This window comes from Petaurus breviceps, unplaced genomic scaffold, assembly GCF_028583685.1.
Source record: "Petaurus breviceps papuanus isolate PSGF00001 unplaced genomic scaffold, PetGlider_PUasm1.0 90823, whole genome shotgun sequence".
Lineage (NCBI taxonomy): Eukaryota > Metazoa > Chordata > Mammalia > Diprotodontia > Petauridae > Petaurus > Petaurus breviceps.
In genome coordinates this window covers 5026735-5046491 of record NW_027187352.1, presented here as the reverse complement: position 1 = coordinate 5046491, position 19757 = coordinate 5026735, and the positions used below count along the sequence as shown (strand labels likewise).

General features: G+C 41.4%; 1 protein-coding gene across 2 annotated transcripts in view; it reads left to right on the top strand.

Moving 5' to 3' along the window:
• Window positions 1-19547, top strand: part of MAP6 (microtubule associated protein 6) — a 99880-nt gene extending 80333 nt beyond the window's left edge. Inside the window, exons 3-4 of one of the 2 annotated variants that reach the window (XM_069070867.1) lie at window positions 842-1044; window positions 19265-19547. In XM_069070867.1, the coding sequence (XP_068926968.1) occupies window positions 842-1044; window positions 19265-19475 (414 nt within the window). In that variant the 3' untranslated portion in view covers window positions 19476-19547. Of the gene's footprint in view, window positions 1-841; window positions 5898-19264 lie in introns of those variants that run through there. The other variant, XM_069070868.1, reaches the window with a different exon arrangement.
• Window positions 19548-19757: the final 210 nt, after the last annotated feature.

Here is a 19757-nt window from a genome sequence, read left to right as displayed (position 1 = left end):
GGAGAGAGAGAGACAGAGAGAGACAGAGAGAGAGAGAGAGAGAGAGAGAGAGAGAGAGAGAGGAAGAGAGAGAGGAAAGGAGGGAGAGGGAGAAATTGACAGAGAAGAGGTATCACCTACCTCACAAGGCAGTTGGGAGGAAGGCATTTTATTGATATTAATGCACTCTAGCAATTAGCATTATGGTGGTGGTGTTGGTGTCGGTGGTGATGTTGCTGATAGTGATGATGATGGTGATTCTGCTGATGGTAATGATGACAACAAGATGATTGTTGTATGTGGCACAGCTCCATCCTATAACAGCAAACAGTGTCAGAGTAGGACTTCAGCTGAATCAGGTCAGCGTGTGGTCCAAAATCACAAGTCAACGAGGAAGACAAATGCAGAATATTGTATATCAAAGGCAGGGTTCACTAAGCTAGGCATCCTCAAGCCATATGTTTCACTTATTGCTACTGCCTTCTTGGGTTGAATGATGTGGCCCTAGCCTCTCTGATGGATGGTGGCAATGGACACTCTCAGCCTCAGTTCCCTCATCTGTAAAATGGGCACAAAACCTGCACTACTTATCTCACACTGTTGTTCATGAACAAAGTACATTACAGGTTATAAAATGCTATGTAAATTGAAATGATATTGATACTGTTTCTCCAGATCCTTCTTGAAATATTAGTCCAGACACTTGTTACAATTAGTTGGGGGAGGGACAGGGAGAGGCAAGAAGCAAAAGGGAAATTATAAGTCTAATGTTTTTCCTCTCAATCCATTTTCCTGCCTTTCTCTTCCGTGTTTCTGTGTTTCCATGTCTTTGTGTATGTGATTTGTCCATTAACCCATTCAGGTGGAAAAGCCCAGCGCTCCAACCCCCAAACCAAAAAAGACCCCGACAAGCCATAAACCGCTGAAAAAGGCCAAAGAGAAGCAGCTGACGTCTGGCCGGAGCACCAAGAAAAAGGGTCCAACAGCGAGTGGAGCCAGCGGGGCTGGGCCACAGGACAAGGAGCAAAGTAAAGAGATGAACAATAAACTGGCTGAGGCAAAAGAGTAAATTTCCTTGCACCTTCCTTCCTTCCCCCCTTCTCTCCTTTGGGTTTTTTGTTGTTGTTTATTTATTTTCTTTTTTTTAATAAAGGCCACAAAATTAATTAGAGCTTCTAATCTGCTTTGGTTATAAACCTGTTAGAAGCTTTTGGGGGAGGGAGAGGCTGGGGAGGGGGTGTTGGTTTCTTTTCCCATGGCTGGCTAGAAAGCCTCATTGCTAAGATCACAGATTCCATCATGCTTCCAGCACTCCAACCCACTCTCAACTTGCAGAACCATTAAGAGAGGGAGGCACAGGTCTCCAATCACCTGTGCATGCCTGTCCGTGTTAATACCCATCACTCTCCTCCCTGTTGGAAATGGGCCTCGAAAGAAAGGCTGAAAAAAGCATTTGAGACAGGACATAGTAGCATAGTGCCATTGATAGATCACTGGCCTGGATCTGAGTCCTAGCTCCACCCTGAGGTTGGGCATTTCACTTATTCTTTCTTAATATCTGTTCAATAAGGAAGCTAGAATAGATGATTTCTGTGAGCCCTTAAGGGTATGAAATTCTATGATTCCTTAAAATTTACCAGCTTCACAGGGGTCTTCTTGACCTTCCTGGAAATTTCCTGGTGCTGCTTCAAAGTATCCATAGAAACGCCTTCTCATGTTCATTTTGGGGGTCTTTCACGGAAGACATGTTCATTTATCAATTTCAGATGATTATCATGTGTTGCAAAAAAATGTCAGTAACTGCTCGTGGAAATATAATGAATGATCTTGACCTTAATGTAGATAAAACAAAATTAGTTGCAACTGTCAGGATTCATTGCATTTTTGTAGAAGGCTCCACTAGAAAGATAGAGCTATGTCTGTTTCCAGTAATTACCCTTGGAATTCTGGGTCAATTCATAAATATCCTGAATGATCACATGGAGCCAATATAGGAATGTCTTAGGGATGTCCTAGAAGTCAGGATCAGTTCACCAGGGAGCAGAGATGGAAGCAGATGTTTGCCCTAGAGGCTGTATATCATTTTGGCCCAGTGCCTCAGACTTTGTAGAGAAGACCAATTCAAAGTAATAAAAGTGAAAGAAGAACCCAAGAGTCATTGCTATAAAGGCTTTAGAGAGTGGTCTTCATGCCTCTTAGAAGGAGGTAGGAGACAAAGTAGGGATAATAGTAAGATTTGTGGTGGGGTTTTTTCATTTCTCCTCCTTTCCAAATTCTTCTCTCTTCCTCAGAGAAGGACGGAGGTTGCCGAAGCATCACTTTGTAGGAAAGTTTCTAGGACTTAGTTGGAAATTGAGAGGTGTATGATAAAAGTGGTTAGCAAGAGTTTGGGACCTAAAACATGACCCAGTGAAGAGATTGGTGTATTGTGTAATGTGTCTGTATGGTGTGTGCCCTGGGTCTAAGGGTCACATTTTGCATATCACCATGGGAATCATTCCCAAATTTAACTTTAGAGTAGGAACTAGTTAGGATGTCAATGTGAAAATACCTTCAGTACTTAGGAGGGCACCGTGGGAATAACCCAGGGAAACAAGGCCTCGGGACCACTTGAGGACATAACTCATTCTGACCTGCATGCTTTCGTGGACCCCACCTCACTGATCTCACTCATAGTGATCTTCAATGTCCCCAAACCAAGGAAAGTACCTTGACACTGATTGACAGCAAGCATCAGCTGTTGTTTGTGATTTTTTTCTTTCATGCAAATGAAGGAAACTTAGATATATCTTAGTGGAAGTATAATAAAGCCCTCACAGTTCCTCATTTCAAATATACCACTTCCTGTTTCAAGGAATATTAGACTTACACTAAGTTCTACAGGACTCAACCTTAAGGCCAGAACTTCTGTTTACACTTGTATGTTCATGGGATATGATGAGTCTTACTATACAACTCCTCGCAAATTAACTAACACTTGAAATGCCTAGTGACACTTATCGGTGCTGTTAGACCCATCAGACTCACCTTTTATCTCAGGATATAAGACTGTGAGATTAAGAGCTATAGAAAATAGACAATGCTAGTCAAAATCAGACCACAAACAATGGTCATTCCTACTTAAAGTTTGTTTCAAGATACGTTATAGATGAAGTCCAAATCTCGGCTGTCAGCTGAAGTTTTTAGTCAGAAGTTACTGTTAAGAGAGAATCAGATAATCTTGACATTGCTCAAATTTCTGTTGTTCTTTCCAAAACTCAGCATTCATCAGACAGGTTGACCCTAGCTATGGTTTGCATTTTAGGTCCAAAACAATCATATCAATTCCTTTCAGATCATCTTGAATTCCTTTAAAAATTTAGAGCATTTCAAGTTGATATTTCAAAGTGTGGATAAGGGAGAAGATTTTTTTAAACAGTGGGCCCCATTCTTGCCACAGTATGGTGGTTCTGTGTACCTGGCAGCAAAACTGCTTTGCTTTTCCCATTAGAAGATTTGGGGGCCAGATAATTAACATGTCTTGCCTATATGGTGTCTGTCATTTAGTAACAAAAGCTCTTGTCTTGAAGTGAGGAGATGTCAGTTCATACACTGACTCTAATATTTACTAGCAATGTGGCTCTGAGCAAATCACCTTCCCTCTTTGGACCTGTTTCATCATCTGCAAAATAGGGGTAATAAATCACCTCACAGGAACATCGTTATGAAAATTCTTTGCAAACCTTAAATAACCAACATTTCTGTAACTCCTTATGGCTTACAAACCATAAGGTTTACAGATGGTTTACAAACCATCATCCCATTTTACCAATGAAGAAATTGAGGCTCACCAAGGTTAAGCAATTTATCTGGGGGACTACGTCAATGTGAATTAATAACGTTACACAGTTGCACGAAATGATTGCATTTATGAAAGTCACTATACACAGTGGTATGGTTTAACATGTCTTGTAGTTATGTTCTCATATAGAAAGAGGCACTCTTCAGTTTGGCCTACAATGGCTTCTGCAGCCCTGCACAAAGGATAGAATTTGACCTCGTCATTGAATTTAGTGAAGGATGTAGCACATAGTTGAGTCTACATTCAGGCCCTGGTCCTTGCAGGATAGAATCCCAAACGATTCAATCTAGGAAGTTCAGGTGATGGTAGCTCGGAAGCATTTGGTGTGTGCCATGACTGGACAGGGAGAAGGGAACCAACAGACCAGTTACATGGAGTAGGCATCCATTCTTAAAAGCCACATAACTAAAGAGTATCATCAAGAAAACTCATTCATTCATTTATTCAACATTCAGCAAGCATTTATTAAGCACCTACTGCATGCCACTTAGAGTTTCCTTTGAATCTTGTGCTTCCTCAAAAAATCCTTTTTCCCATTTCCAAATATAATGCACCAGGGGTTTGGTCACCAGATGATGAATTTCATTAGCCACAGCAACTCATGAAGGAGTCTGCTAAAGTATGGAGGGATTGCAGTCTGTCTTACCGAGGGGAACGTTCACACCAATGAAATAACATATCCTTCGAGTGTTAAAGTATGATCAGATTCCACTCCAGCTTAATTCCCATGCCAATCTGTAATCAATGTGGGTTTCATGTAAAATGTACTATCTCCTCCTTATGAAAGTGGAGGTGCTTTGACCACCTGCTTCCTACCATTTTGAATTTTGTTCTTGTACCTAGCCACCTCCCTTTGCAACGTCACGCTCAAGCTGTTCTTTTGTTTGTCCTGAGAGTTTGCTGAATAAAAATCCATGCTCTTGCTTACCTGCGGTTTTCTGTTTGCTACATTCTTCTCATCAGACCTGTGGACTTTTGCCTTGTTGCGCCAGATCGGAAGCATCTAATTACTATTTTGTGGCCTGGGTTTTGTCACCTCTCATGGATTATCTATGTACTGTGCTGAGCCTTCTGTCCTTGCTGTTAGTAGGAGAATGACACAAAGTACCCATGTATAGCCAATTGATTGTGACGTGCTTGTGGTCTTTGCTTGCTCAAAAAGAAAAAAAAAATACACACATACACCATTTTTTTCAATGATAAATAAATGCTAAAGACAAATACCATTTTCTTGATCTCGTTTCGTTGATGAGATGCAGTGGGTAAGTGAAGGAGCTTCCAACCTTCTCTGTTTGAGCACTGTCCCACAGCATGAGCTATGCCGTGTCTCCAGGGTTCACCATAATGCAGTTTGCCTCTTGTAGATTGACACCCAAATCCTAAACATATGCTGTACGAATTAACTCTATGTTGGGAAAGATGAAGATGGACCCTGAGGCCCACTGACCAGACCAGGTAGTGTGATTTTTTTTTTAATTTCAAATACTGGTGAAGGAATGACTGCTTTCATCATCACCACCATCCTGCATGCCAAGGTGTGTAAACCTTAAGATCTGTCAAAAGCTTTCTCTACAACAGGTCTATGAGGTAGGTAGCACATGGAGGATTATGCCAGTTTTACAGATAAAAAAGCTGAAACTCAGAAAGGACAAATCACTCACCCTGGATCACAAATTAAGCATAGAATTTCTGCATCCAGGGGTTCTCTTTCCATTATACCACATTGCCTCCTGTATGACTAATTCTTTACATACTTCCCTTAGCATATCTGAAATGTCAAGTAGTGATTAAGAGTCTACTTAATGCAGTGAAATGCGCACTAGACTTGATGACAAAAAACTTGGACTTAGGTCTCAATTCAGTCACTTACTAGCCATGGTGACCATGCACAAGTCAACAAGCACTTATTAAACACCTACTGTGTACCAGACACTGTACTAAGCACGAGGGGTACAAAGGAAAGCAAAAAAAAACCCCAAACCCCAGTCTCGAGAAACTCTCTACCTAGTGGGAGAGACAACTGTATACAAATAAGGCAAATGGAGGGTACCGCGGGAATTCTCTTATAGGGAAGACGCTAACATTAAGGGGGCTTAGGAAAAGCACCTGTCCCTTTTCTTTCCAAGCTTCAGTTTACTCATCTGTAAAACAGGAAAAATAATATCCAGATGACCTACCTGGTGAGTTCTCACGAGGAACGTTCTTTGTCAGCTATAACAATGTGTGTGTGTGTGTAAATATGTCTGTGAATTTCCTAGAGAATGGTAATTCTCTATCTTTATAAAATTAGGTTTTATTCCATGAGATGGCAAAAATCACTGGAAAAAAAACCCGTATCAAATTAGCTCATTAAGACCGCAATTCTCAATTCTATGTGTGTCTGTATGTATGTATATACATATATACCCATATAAATGTATGTGTATGTGCATATACATATATCCTTCTAAATTAAGATGTGTATGCACATATCTATGTACATGTGTGTCTGTATACATGTACACGCATGTATATGCCTATACATGTGTATGTGTACGTATCTTAAATATACACACGTGATATGCATGCATATACATGTATGTTCCAGTTGTCAGTGGTCAGTAAGGGAGAGACCCAAGCAGGGTATAAAACAGTAGAAAACTAGATTAGGAATCAGAATCAGAATACTTGTGTCTTAGTTCTGGCCACTGACCTAACTGTATGGACCAAGTGCCTTCCTTTCTCCAAACACTGTAAAATGAGGTATTTGGGCACTGTGTCTGAGGTTTCTCTCAGCTTTAACAGTGTGTGAATCTGTACCACATGCCTTAAGTGTGTGTTGGGTGAGGGGGGAGGGTAGAGAAGAGGTGAAAGAGACAACTAGACAGAAAAAAAAATAACTAAGAAAGATAAAAAAGATAGAAATACAGACAGAGAGTTTGAAGTAGAGGAAGATGCAGAATCAGCAGATGAAAGGAAGGCAGGAAGCCCTATTAACGAATATACCCCATGATGTGCAAGAGAGCAATTATGCATAATTTATCATACCTCTGGTTGTGAAAATGCCTCTTTGATGTCTGTCAAATTTAGCATAACTCATTCATTCTCCCTTTAATAAAATAGGCTATTTTAAATGTAAAAGAAAATTGTTGTGGTCAGAACTTGCCATGAAGCATTTGAATTCTCACCTAAATTCAGGGAATAGAGATTATCTTGACAGTATCTCTTCATCTTTTTCAATTGGAGGTAAACTAAGTCTCTGCTCATGAAATTCGGGAGGGTTAAGGTGTCGTTTGATAATGGAAAAGGTTACCCCAGTCTTAAAGACCATTGATCTTGATGATACAGCTACTGAGGTACTTTAAAGACACTTTGTGTCTTCAAAATTATAGCAAAAAATAATATTATCTAATGGAACTTTACACGTGGACCATATGAAATTGTCAAGGGCCAAAGATTTCCTATCCCTGCTTTTAGTGTGGGAGACTTTAAGATGCCAACCAGGACAACAGGCAGTGTAAAATGACTTAGTTCACAACCATCCCCCAACATCTAGCAAAGGCTTTCTTTGCACATGTTCATCTTACTGAGCTGAATTATGGGTTAAAAGGGAGTTTTTAAATGGTAGATCATACATTGAGATTTCCCTATTAGGTGAGAAAAGTATCATATTTCTGTAATGCTTTAAATATTACAAAACTCTCTATAACACATACATACACACATGTATTAATCTCCATCTTACAGATGAAGGACCCAAGGTCCTAAGAGACTCAGTTCAATAAAGACTTGCCCGAAGTCACAGACACAGGTAGTGTCAAAACTGGGATTCGAACCCAGGGCTCCTAAGTTACAGAATCTCAGAGTTGGAAGGATCCCTCAGAAGTCATCTAGTTCAACCCAAATTTGGACAAGAATCTCCCCTACAAAATAATAGCTTTTCTGCATTTAATGTTTACCAAGTGCTATCCAAATACTTTTTTATCCTCATAATAACCCTGGAGAGGTGGGTTGCTTTTATTATTATTACCATTTTACAGACGAGGAAACTAAAGTAGACAAAGTTTCAGTAATGTTCCCAGGGTCACACAGCCAGCAAGTGTCTGAGGCTGGATTTGAACTCAGGTCTTCTTGATTTCATGTCTGATATTCCACTGTGCCCCCAGCTGATTCTGACTTTGAACCCCAGTTGGCTTAATCTGGGTAGCGTATAGTGGAACTATTATCTCCCTTTATCCTGGGTACTATATGTCTCTTTAATGCATGCAGAATAAAATAGCATTAACCTCTTCAGCCAACATGTCCCTGTTGATGGATGTGACGTTTGAAGTCAACTCTAGGCATCCCATCACCCCCTATTCCTACAGTTCAAGTAGTGGTTCAGGAATCCAAGCCCTGTTCTCAGACACCATCTTCTTACCCAGGAGGAGATTGTCCACCTGTCCCTTCCCAATCCTATATTTGTGGAGTTAAGTTTTTGAATCATAGTATAGATCTTTATATTTGTTCTTAATAAATTTCATCCTATCAGATTCAGCCTACCATTATAGTCTATTGAGATCTTTTTAGATCTGAACCTTATCTTCCAAAATGTTAGTTATTCCTCATGTTATTGACCAATATTGGCATGCCCTTATGTAAGGGATTAACAGCATTCTGGTGACCTAACAGCCTGACTACCCCATCAAGGCTGGGAATGACTCTCAGATGGCATGATGAGCTCCTAATGAGGCCATACTGGCTCTCAGTGGTCACTGATTCCCTAAGTACTCACAAGGCATCTCTTTAGTCATGTCTTCTAGAAACTAACCAAGAATTAAAGTCAAGCTCATTTTCTTATAGCCTAGAGACTGTTTATCTCCCCTTTTGAAACCTGGAACAACATTTGCCATGCTATGGTACCTCTCCCTTTCTCCAAGACCTTCTCACTAAGAATAGTTCAGTAATCACATTGCCAATTCTTTCTGTACCTTGGAGTGTGGCTCATATGGGACTAGTGACTGCTATCTAACCTTTTCCTCACCTATTTTGAGTTTCCAGTTCCTGGAAACTTTTTTTTGTTCTAGTCTAGTCTCCCTAGTCCAAATGTAACTGTCCATGGAAGAGAACACAGGGTAGGGGAAGAGTTGAGGCAGTTCAGCTTTCTAACCATCCTCCATTACCTTAGTCCAGGATTTCTTAGAGAAGTCACTTGTTCCTAGAGTCCCTGTTCTTTCTCCTGAAGCAGCTAGTTTCTAGAATCTCATTCTAGAATGTCAATTAATTCTAATTAATTCATTTTGTCTTCACCTTAATAATTATCAAAGTAGCATTAAAGCAAGTCACAAATTTGCTGCTGCTCTCTATATATATATGAGAGAGAGACAGAGAGAGACAGAGAGAGACAGAGAGAGAGAGAGAGAGAGAGAGAGAGAGAGAGAGAGAGAGAGAGAGAGAGAGAGAGAGCTTTTATGTGTTGCGCAGTCTTTTTTCAGTTGTATTTGACTTTGTGACACCATTTAGGGTTTTCTTTGCAAAACTGGAGTGGTGTCAGGCCAGATTCGGACTCATGAAGATGAGTCTTCCAAGTCTCCAGGCCTGGCACTCTATCCCCTGCACCACCAGCTACCCAAACAGTTGATGTCCCTCTCACAACTATATCGAGCTTCCATTCTTGGTTTGTGATATGATTCCCATGCTCCGTCAAGTCCTCCTTTTGTATCTATAGTTTGTAGTATACTCTAATGGTAATACTCTGTCTCCGTTGATGTTTACCCAAATGCTCCCCACCATGGTCCCCTCCCCACTGCCATTGTATTCCTGGATTTCCTCATCTGTTTCCTTACTAGACAATGCTGCTCTGCTTACCAAATTCCCATCTTGTCTCTTCTGGGTTTTTTTAAAATAAGATCTATGTTTGCTACTTCCATCCCATCAAGTCTCAAAGATACTTACATGGTATAAAAATTGCCTCCTTGGATTATAATCTCTAAATCACCTTTTTTTAGTGTCCATCCTTGGTGCATTTGTTTATAGATGTTGATAGCCACAAGTTTTATTGCTAATACTCTTTTGTTTGTTTTTTGTTTTTTAGGGGGGAAGGCAAGGCAATTGGGGTTAAGTGACTTGCCCAAGGTCACACAGCTAGTAAGTGTGTCACGTGTCTGAGGATGGATTTGAACTCAGGTCCTCCCGACTCCAGGACTGGTGCTGTATTCACTGTACCACCCAGCTGCCTCCTTATACTCATCTTGATTCTTGTTTACTAAGTATTACCAGTCCTCTCTTTTATTATTTTTTCTTTGTTATACTCACAATCCTTTAAGGTTCCAAGTTTGTCCAGTCTATTTAAACAGGTTTTTTTTTCTTTCTTCTTTCTTTAATTTAAACTCTTTTTGACTTGACTCACAAGACTCTAGACAAATGTATTTTTTTTTGGTTGGTTGCACTGCATCTCCCCACCCCCGCCCCCTGAGCCCATCATTTCTGCAACTTAAGCAATGTACTAGAAATGAGCCACTCTTCCAACACCTTGCCTTCCAAGGGTACCACAGTCATTAATAATGTGATCCATACTCTGAAAACTTGTCAGGTAGTGAGAGAATGATAGATCATGTTCTTTGATGATGCAAAAGATAGATCCTGGAGTCAGGAAGGCCTGAATTCAAATCCAGCTTCAAACACTTGCTAACTGTGTGACCCTGGGTAAGTCACAACCTTACGGTAAACAAACTTTAACTGTAAAATGGGGATAATAGCACCTACCTCACAACTTTGTGTGAGAATTATTATTGTGAGGATCAGATGGGATAACATCTGTAAAAAAGTGCTTATAATAGTGCCTTCCATGTGGTAGGTGCTATATAAATGCCATTCCTTTCCCTTCCTTTCCCTTCCCTAGCCTTTTCAAAGTTTAACCCCAAAGAGTTTTGTAAAAAGGATTTGTACCAGGCTGAATGCCTTTACAAAGAATGTTTAACTAAGATGAAAAATATGAACAGTAGGGGCAGCTAGGTGGCACAGCGAATAGAGCACCGGCCCTGGAGTCAAGAGGACCTGAGTTCAAATCCGGCCTCAGACACTTAACACAAAAACTAACTATGTGACCTTGGACAAGTCACTTAACCCCAATTGCCTTCCAAAAAGCAAAAAAAAAAAAAGATGAACAGTAACTATTCAATTCAACAAACATTTATTCAGCAGCCTGCTTTGTTCAAGAGTTTCTATTGGGCACTAAGGGAGAGACAAAGATTGTCACCATCACAGTCATCACTGTCCTCATCTCCACCAGCATTTACATAGCATACTACCGTTGGTCAAACACTTTCCTCCATTGCCATCACATTTCAAGATTTTCCAAGCCCAGTTCACGATGGCCCCATGTGGGTCATAGTGGAAGGATGAATTATCGTCCTCATTTTCACTGGAGGAACTAGGCACAGAGAAATGAGACAACTCACCCAGGATCACCTAGGGAGGCTGGAGCTAAAATGCATGCCGGTTCTAATTCTATACCAAGAACACAAGCTCTAGATCAGAAAGAGGCCTTAAAAATCATCTAGTCTAACTCATTTTAAAGATAAGGAGACTGAGGCCTCAACAGAGGCCAAGTGACTCATCCAAGGTCACATGTAGGCAGGTATAAGGCTGGGGTTCCAATCCAGACTCTTTGACTCCAAAGCTGCTGTTCCCTTCACCTGCCTATGCTCTCGGGGAACTCATAACCTAGGAGGAGATGAGGACAAAAAGAGCTATAGGGCCACACATATAAGAACAAACATAAGAGGAAGGAACAAAGCCTAGGAGGCATCTAAGGAGTTTGTTGAAGGGGCAAGGAACAATCATCATTTACCCCAGCCAATGGTCCTTAACAAGCAGCCATGTAGAATAATATTTAAACTTCTGTTTCTGTGGAGAGATGGCAGGCAGATAGTGGGGAGTCCGCCCAGCCAGGTGAGTGGGATTCCTTGCTCTGCTCCTTGCTAGATGAGTGACTTAATAAGGTGGATCAGCATCTCTGCTGTTTAACAGTGAGAAAGTCGCTTCCTCTCCCACAGCCTGCTTCCCTAGGTATAAAATGGGGAGGTTGAATTCAGTCGTCTCTAAGGCATCTTCCAGCTCAAACATTCTTTGTTCTGTGTTCTAAATTCCCATCTCTAACATTCTGCGTCCTAAGGTTTCTGTCCAGTCTAACATTCACTGTTCTGTGTTCAGAACTTCTTTCCATCTCTAACATTCTATGTTCTAAGGTTCCTTCTAGTTCAAACATTCTTTGTTCTGTTCTAAACTCCCATCTTTAACATTCTGTGTCCTAAGGTTTCCACTAGCTCTAACATTCTTTGTTCCATGTTCTAAACTCCAATATTTAACATTCTATGTTCTAAGCTTCCTTCCAGCTCTAATATTCTTTGTTCTGTGTTCTAAATGCCCCTTAAGATTTTACATTATCTATATTACCTAAAAATTTCAATGAGAATTAGAAGAGCCAAACTTCTCTGATCCCTTAATTCCAGTCTCCAAAGATAGAGACTTTTGCTTTCCTGGATATTACTTGGTTTATTTTTATTGACATGGCAATAATAATTTAGTCTTTTGGGAAAATTTTTGGAGCCCCACCTGACAAAATCATTGTCAGTTTTAACAGTATGGGTGGCAAGCTTAACAGCAAGAACATATTAATATCAAGAGAAACCTACAGTCCTGAGGTTTGTATATTTGACAGAACATTCTGTCATTGAACAAGAGTGAGGAGAAAATGTTTTTTTTCAGGTGCTACCAAATATTGTCTGTGCCCTACAAGAATACTTTAGAAAATGATAGGTCACATACCATATTTGCTGGGGATTGGCAAGTCAATGGTAGTAGCAAATGTTACTGGAGCAAAATAAAATGACAAGTGCATTAGCAACAAATAAATGGTCTGACCTCAGGTTCAGCCAAAAACTAGGTTAGAATAAAGCACTAGACTTGGTTCTGGTCCCAACTCAGTCACTAGTTTGCTTGTAATTTTTGGAGAGGTTCATTCTTCCCTTTCTAGGCCTCACTTTTATCCTCTATAAAGTGAGGGAGTTGGACTAGGTAATCCTTACTATGCCTTCTAAATCCAAAAATAATTTTTTAAATGAGAATGGTAAAGGAAAAAAATAAGAAAAGAAATGAGAGCTGTAGAAGAAAGACTTGGAAAGAGAACTAACAGCTTGTATCAGGAGGTGCAAAAAATATCCAAATGAATCTGGAAAGATAGATTAGGGCCAGGTTGTAAAGAGCTTTAAAAGGTGAAGGGGGAAGGAGAAAACAACTATTTTTATCCCGGGTGCAAATAGAGAACCCCTGAAGTGAATTGATTAATGTGAGTCATCTGGGTAGAAATGATAATTAAACCCATAGGAATTAATAAGGTTGCCAAGAGAATGTGGAGGGAGAAGAGGGCCCAGAATAGAACCTTGGGAACTCCATTGTTGGGGGCATAATGTGGATGAACCAACAAAAGAAAGAAGGAGCCATAAGGTAGGAGGAAAACCAGGAGGGAGCCCAGGCACAAAAAACCCAGGGAGGGGAGAGTATTCAGCAGGACAGCAGGGTTAACAGGGTCAGATGCAGCACATAAATCAAGGATTAAAACTGAGAAAAGGCCATGAGAGCTGATAGAAGACAGGTGGTAGCTTAGAAGAAAGTGGTTTCAGTTGAGTAATGAAATCAGAAGCCAGAGTACAATAGACTGAGGAGTGAGCAGTAAGGGAAGGCAGTTTGTTTTTTTTTTCCTGGAGCCTGGCTGGAAAAGGTATGAGAGATTTAGGATGACAAGCAGAAGAAAAGCAGATCTAAATGCTCTCTTTACTAATCTCCTCACTTTTGGGGTGCCGATTCCCAGCTAGTCATTTTGGTCCTCTCACTTCCAATGCAAAGACCATCCTCAGCAAAGGAAACAGAAGTAAAAGGTGTGGATTTGGGTTTCCATGGGAGTCTCTTCATCCAATTGTTTTTCTTCTCATTGGAATTACTTCCCTTTGTCTCTTCAGAATTTTTTATTTTTTATTTTTTTTATTTTTGGAGGGGGGAAAGCAGGACAATTGGCATTAAGTGACTTGCCCAAGGTCACAAAGCTAGTGTGTCAAGTGTCTGAGGCTGGATTTGAACTCAGGTCCTCTTGACTCCAGGACTAGTACTTTATTCGCTGTGCCACCTAACTGCCCCGAGAATTTAATTCTTGAATATCTAATTCCTCCACCTTCTGAAGGATAAAATTATCACCAAGGCAAGTGAAGCAGTTATTTGAAGCTCTGCTTTTTCCAGGGAAAGCTCGAGCAGATATCCAGAAAATTGAGATCCCCAATCACTACTTATACCATGTATGTGCACTAGGCTTGTGATGTTACCCAAACTTCTCATCTATTTCTTTATTTTATTTAGATGGTCTCTAGTTATGACAGCACTTCTCTTTCTCCCTCCATCGGACTTCACCTAAATGCCTGATCCAGGTCCTCGATTTCCTCACATAATTAGAAATTCAATCAGTCAACTAATATTCATTAGGCGTCTACTGTGTGTCTGGAAACATGCTAGCTGAGCACTGGGGGTGGAGGGTGTTAACAAAGAAAAGCCCAAAATAATCCTTGCTCTCAAAAAGTCTAATGGGGAAAATATGCAAACAACCATGGACTAACAAGATATGTACAGGATAAATTGGGGGTAACCTCAGAAGGAAGGCACCAAAATTAAGGACTAGAAGAGGTTTCTGGCCTAAGGTAGAACTTTAACTGAGAAATCAGAGAAGCCAGGAAATAGAGATGAAGAGGAAGAACATTCCTGGCATGGGGGACAGTCCCATGAAATAAAATGCTCAGGGGCAGCTGGGTGGCACAGTGAATAGATCACCAACCTTGAAGGCACAAGGATCTGAGTTCAAATTTAGCCTCAGAAAGGGAGAGACACAGAGAGAGAGAGAGGGAGGGAGGGAAGGAGGGAGAGAGAGAGAGAAGGAAGGAAGGAAGGAAGAGAAAGAAAGAAAGTAAACTCAGAAAATAAATTGCTCAGAGTCGAGAGATGAATTGACTTTTCTGAGGAACAAGGAGGCCAATGATACTGGATCATAGACTATATGGAAGAGAGTAAGGTGTGATAAGCCTGGAAAGGTGCAGGAGGAGGTTATGAAGGCTTTAAAAGTCAAACAGCAGATTTTATAGATTGAATAAGGCTGTGATATAATCAGACTTGCATTTTAGGAAGATGACTTTGACAGCTGAGTGGAGGATGGACAGCAGTAGGGAAAGACTTGTGCCAGGAAGACCAATCCAGGTGAGGTGATGAGGGCCTGCATGGGTTGAGGGAGAGGGGGTGCGGTTGCAATGTCAGAAGAAAGAAGGGGGAATATAGGAGGATGTTATAAAGGTAGAAATGATGAGACTTAACACCTGGCTGGATATGTAGGAATGAGAACATTAAGGGTGCAAGGCTGACACCTAGGGTGTGAGTCTGCACGATGGGAAGGGTGGTGGTGCCCTCCACGGTAATAGAAGAGTTAGAAAGATGGGAAAGGGCTTGTAGGAAAAAAAAAATGAGTTCTGTTTTGGACGTGTTGAGTTTAAGATGCCTTCAAGAATTGTTTGAAATGCCCAAAAGGCATTTGAAGACATGAAACCGGAAGTCAGGAGAGAGGTTGGGGCTGAGCAAGTAGATCTGTGTTATTCTGGATGTCTCAAGTGCTATTATAAGGAGACAGCTATGGGGTCAATATAAGGAAAGCCTCCCTCACGTTTAGAGCTGTACCGAAATAGAATGGACTGCATCCTTATTAATGGAGCAGAGTGAGGCTGGGTAACCAGTTATCATGGAAATTGCGAGGGGATTCCTACTTGAGTATGGGTTGCATTATATGACCCCTTCCAGCTCTGAGATTATATGATTTTATGGCTGTCCTTTTTTTGTCAGCCAGGTGGTACAATGAATAGAGCAGGCCTGAAGTCAAGAGAACCTGAGTTCAGTACAGACTCAGACACTTTCTAGCTGTGTGACCCTGAGCAAGTCATGTAACCCTGTTTGCCTCAGTTTCCTCATCTGTAAAATGAGCTAGAGAAGAAAATGGCAAAACCCCTCCAGTATCTTTGCCAATAGAAAACTCCAAATGGGGTCATGAAGAGTTGTACACAACTGAAATGACCAAACAGAAATGGCAGTCCTTTGCAACTTCTGCGAGGCTGATGGTCCAACCTTCCTGAGGGCACCTCCAGTGAGGAAGCTCACTACCTCATTCATAATGAAACCTATTCCAAGACACAACAATTGAATACATAGAAATCCATAGGGTCTGTAGAGTCACAGACATCATTGAAGAAATGAAGGCTTTTTCAACATCAAAATGAGGCTTAGGGACATTAAATCATCTGCTCAGGATCACTCAGTAAATGACAGAGCTGGGGTTTAAACCTACCTATTCTGGCCCCAGTGTCACGTCAGTGGTTTTTGTATTATATAAAAACTACCTTTCAACAGACCCCAATTGAGTCATCCCCCATCCATCCATCTCTCCATCCATCCATTCCCTGAACAATTGCTGTGTGTGGCCCTCTCTTCAGCATTAAGGGAGGATAAATAGATGAATGATGCTTATGTCTTGAAAACATCAAAGTTCAAAGAGAAAACATTTTATTTACAGTATAGCTTGGTACTTATTTAGGTTTTTAGATGGGTACAGTGTCTCCTCAGTGGGAAATACCCTCTCCAGTGGTTCAGATTGCAAACCTTCCACACCTTATCATCTTGACTCATCCAAGTCTTTCTGGAAAAAATCTTCTGTAAAGTACCCAACCAAAATGTTGGATGCCTTCCTTCAGCTTTATTCCACATGTATATTTTTTGCCAAAAACTAGAGAGAAAAACCTTTTTTGATCCTCTCACTGAATTACAGTCTGAAAGAGCAGAGAATAGAGAATTGTTTTTCCCTGTGCCATAGGGTATAAGTGAAATAACACACTGGGTAACCTGGACACTTGGCTCAGTGCATCCAGTTCGGGTCCCTTCGCCTGGCACCATGCTTTTGGTTTGAGGTTTTAGTTCCCAATCAATGATCTTTTTGTACAAGGCCCTATCAAGTAAAATGCACTTACTTATTCCTAACTGGATTTCAGTCTAAAGAAAGGAGACATCTAATAAGTATTGCTCATTGATGAAAAAGTGAGATATAATGAGCACTGGACTGAGAGTCAGGAGACCAGAGTTCTTATCGAAGCTCTGACACTGACTTGCTCTGTGACTTCAGGTTATGCACTTCCTATCTCTGTGACTCCATTTCCCACTCTGTAAAATGGGGTGATTGAACCAAATAATCTCTCTAAATTCCATTACAACTTTAATTTAAGTTCTAAGTGCAGCTAGGTAGCACAGTGAATAGAGCATGGACCCTGGAGTCTGGAGGACCTGAATTCAAATCCAGCTTCAGACTCTTGACACACTTACTAGCTGTGTGACCTTGGGAAAGTCACTTAACCACAATTGCCCCTCCAAAAAAAATTCTATGTTCTATAGAATATTGTAAGAATCTATGCTCCAGTTCTAACAATCTGTGCTCTATTTCTTCTCTCTTAGAATCTTCATTTCATTTTGCTCTGTTTTGTCATTGTTTGTGTCTATATCTTATACCTCCCACAAAACTGTGAGTTCTTTGTGGTCAAGGGCTGCATCTCATTCATATGTTTATCCTCCCTTAGTGCTGAAGAAAGGGCCATGCACAACAATTGTTCAGGGAAAGAATGAATGTTTAGATGGATAGATGGAGAGATGAATTGGGGTCTGTTGAAAAGTAGTTTTTATATAATACAGTAACCACTGATGTGACGCTGGGGTCAGAATAGGTAGGTTTAATGATGCTGCCATTTACTGAGTGATCCTAAGAAGATCACTTACTGTCCCCAAGTCTCAATTTTGTTATTTGTAAAAAAGGGGGCAATAATAATATTTGCACTCCTTATACTACAGGGCCATTGGGAGGGAAAACTTCAGCCCCATAGAAGTGGATGCTAATGTTATGTTCTAACTTCCCTCCCAGCTATGACATTTTGTATTCTAAGGTCCATTCTGGTTCCAATATTTATATTCTAAGGCCCCTTTCCAACTTTAATCATCGATAATAGATGGGAGAATATGCTTTGAAACACATGGTCAAGCCATATAAACGTAGATTACTGCTAGGGAGGCTAAGCATTCCCACTTTCACTTAGTTTGTGCTGTGGGCCTTGATTTCCCCATCTATAAAAGGAGGAGGCCTGACTTGATGCCCTATAATAGCAATAGTAATGGTTCATATTTATATAGTACTTTACAGTTTAGCCTCTGTTCCAGCTTCAAGTCTTATCCCTGGACTGAGTATGTGCTTTTTATCATATAGTGCCAAAGTAGACCTCAGCCCAGCCTGTACCAAAACACTGAAATTCTGCACTTGAGGGGGCAAATGAATGAGGCTCCCCTCCAGGGACTTATGGCGCCATCTTTGCTCATTGTGACCTCTATGATGAGGAATGCCAATGAAGGCAAGGGGAGAAGTGACTAAAAGACCACAAGATTGTGCAGAAATGGGGAAGTGGGAGTCAGTGGAAGCAGGAAGTAAGGGCTTCTTTATGTCTGCCATCATTTCAGAGTCCTCACCCCACCTGGAATCAAAGCCACCAAACACACAAAAGTTCCCATGTGAACTTGAGCGATTCACTTTCCTTCTTTGGGGGAAGTGCTCTGCTCTACCCATTTCCCAAAGATTACTATGTAGATCAGATGACATAAAAGTCAACTCTGCTCTCTGAGCCTCAGTTTCCTTATCTGTTAAATAGGTTTGATTAGCCCTCCCCTACTCACTCCCTGAGGGTTATTGTGAAAATCACAAGACTTTGGAAGAGTCACTTCCCCTCTTTGGGGCTCGGTTTCCTCAATTGGAAAATGACCCTGCCAATAGTCCATGCTCAGCACTTTGCCAGACAGAGGAATAAAACATCAGAAGATGAGGAGAAGACTACTTCAGAAAACGTGTTCCTGGTGGCCTTGGAAGGTGGGACAAAGTGAGGAAACAGCAATGGTATTAGCTCTTGGAGTCTTTGTTTTGTGATCCAGCATGGAAGGGACATGCCAGGTTAGCTTGAAGAAGGAGCCGGAGAAAATGACCTAAGCTGAGTGGTAAGGCCAGATGTGGCCTCCAGAGCATAGAGTCTTGGTATGGTATCATCATCATGTCATTGGGAATCTGTTCTTGTGGGCCACGGGCAGGTTATAATCAATTGGCAAGTGCATCGAACAGCTAAACCCTGACCCTAGCCCCAGTTCTAGCCTTGAGAACATGCTGGTCTTAACAGCATTCTAACTGGATCTCCAGTTAGGGGCCATCTTCCTGGGTCTCCCTGGGGTGTCCCCTGTTAGGCTACAACCCATCAGACAGTATGTGCTTGGCTCCTGGTCATGGCTCTCCCTCTTTGGCCTCCACAGTGACCACTTCTCTCTCCTTTCTAGGACCCCAGCCCAGCCCACCAACCCAGCTCAACCCACCGCCGCTGGGGATTCAGATAAGGATCAAGGTCCCGTAGGCCAGGAGCCGCCTGCTGTGGCTGAGATCCCAGAAGCACCCCGGACAGAATGTAATGAAGGGTCACCCAACCCTTCAGTCCCTGAACCGCTGCCAAAAGAGCTGCCAAGGAAGGAGCTTCCTTCCGAGGGCCTGTGAAGACACATTCCTAGTCTGCATGAAACATGTGCTGTATTGTCTTACTGGAGTCCAATAAAACTGGTGACTGATGGAATTGGCTCATCTGTGTATAGTCAGGGTGGGATATGCCTGTGGGGGAAGGGATCTGCCTCTGGTTCAGGATCAAGTGAGAAAAAACAGAAGGACCAAAAAAAGGTGTTATCTAGAATGTCACCATGATTTACTGTATGAGAGTCAACATTGTCCAATTCAGACACATGTTGTGCCTTAAGACCTTCAGCAACATGAGGTCCTCCCTAA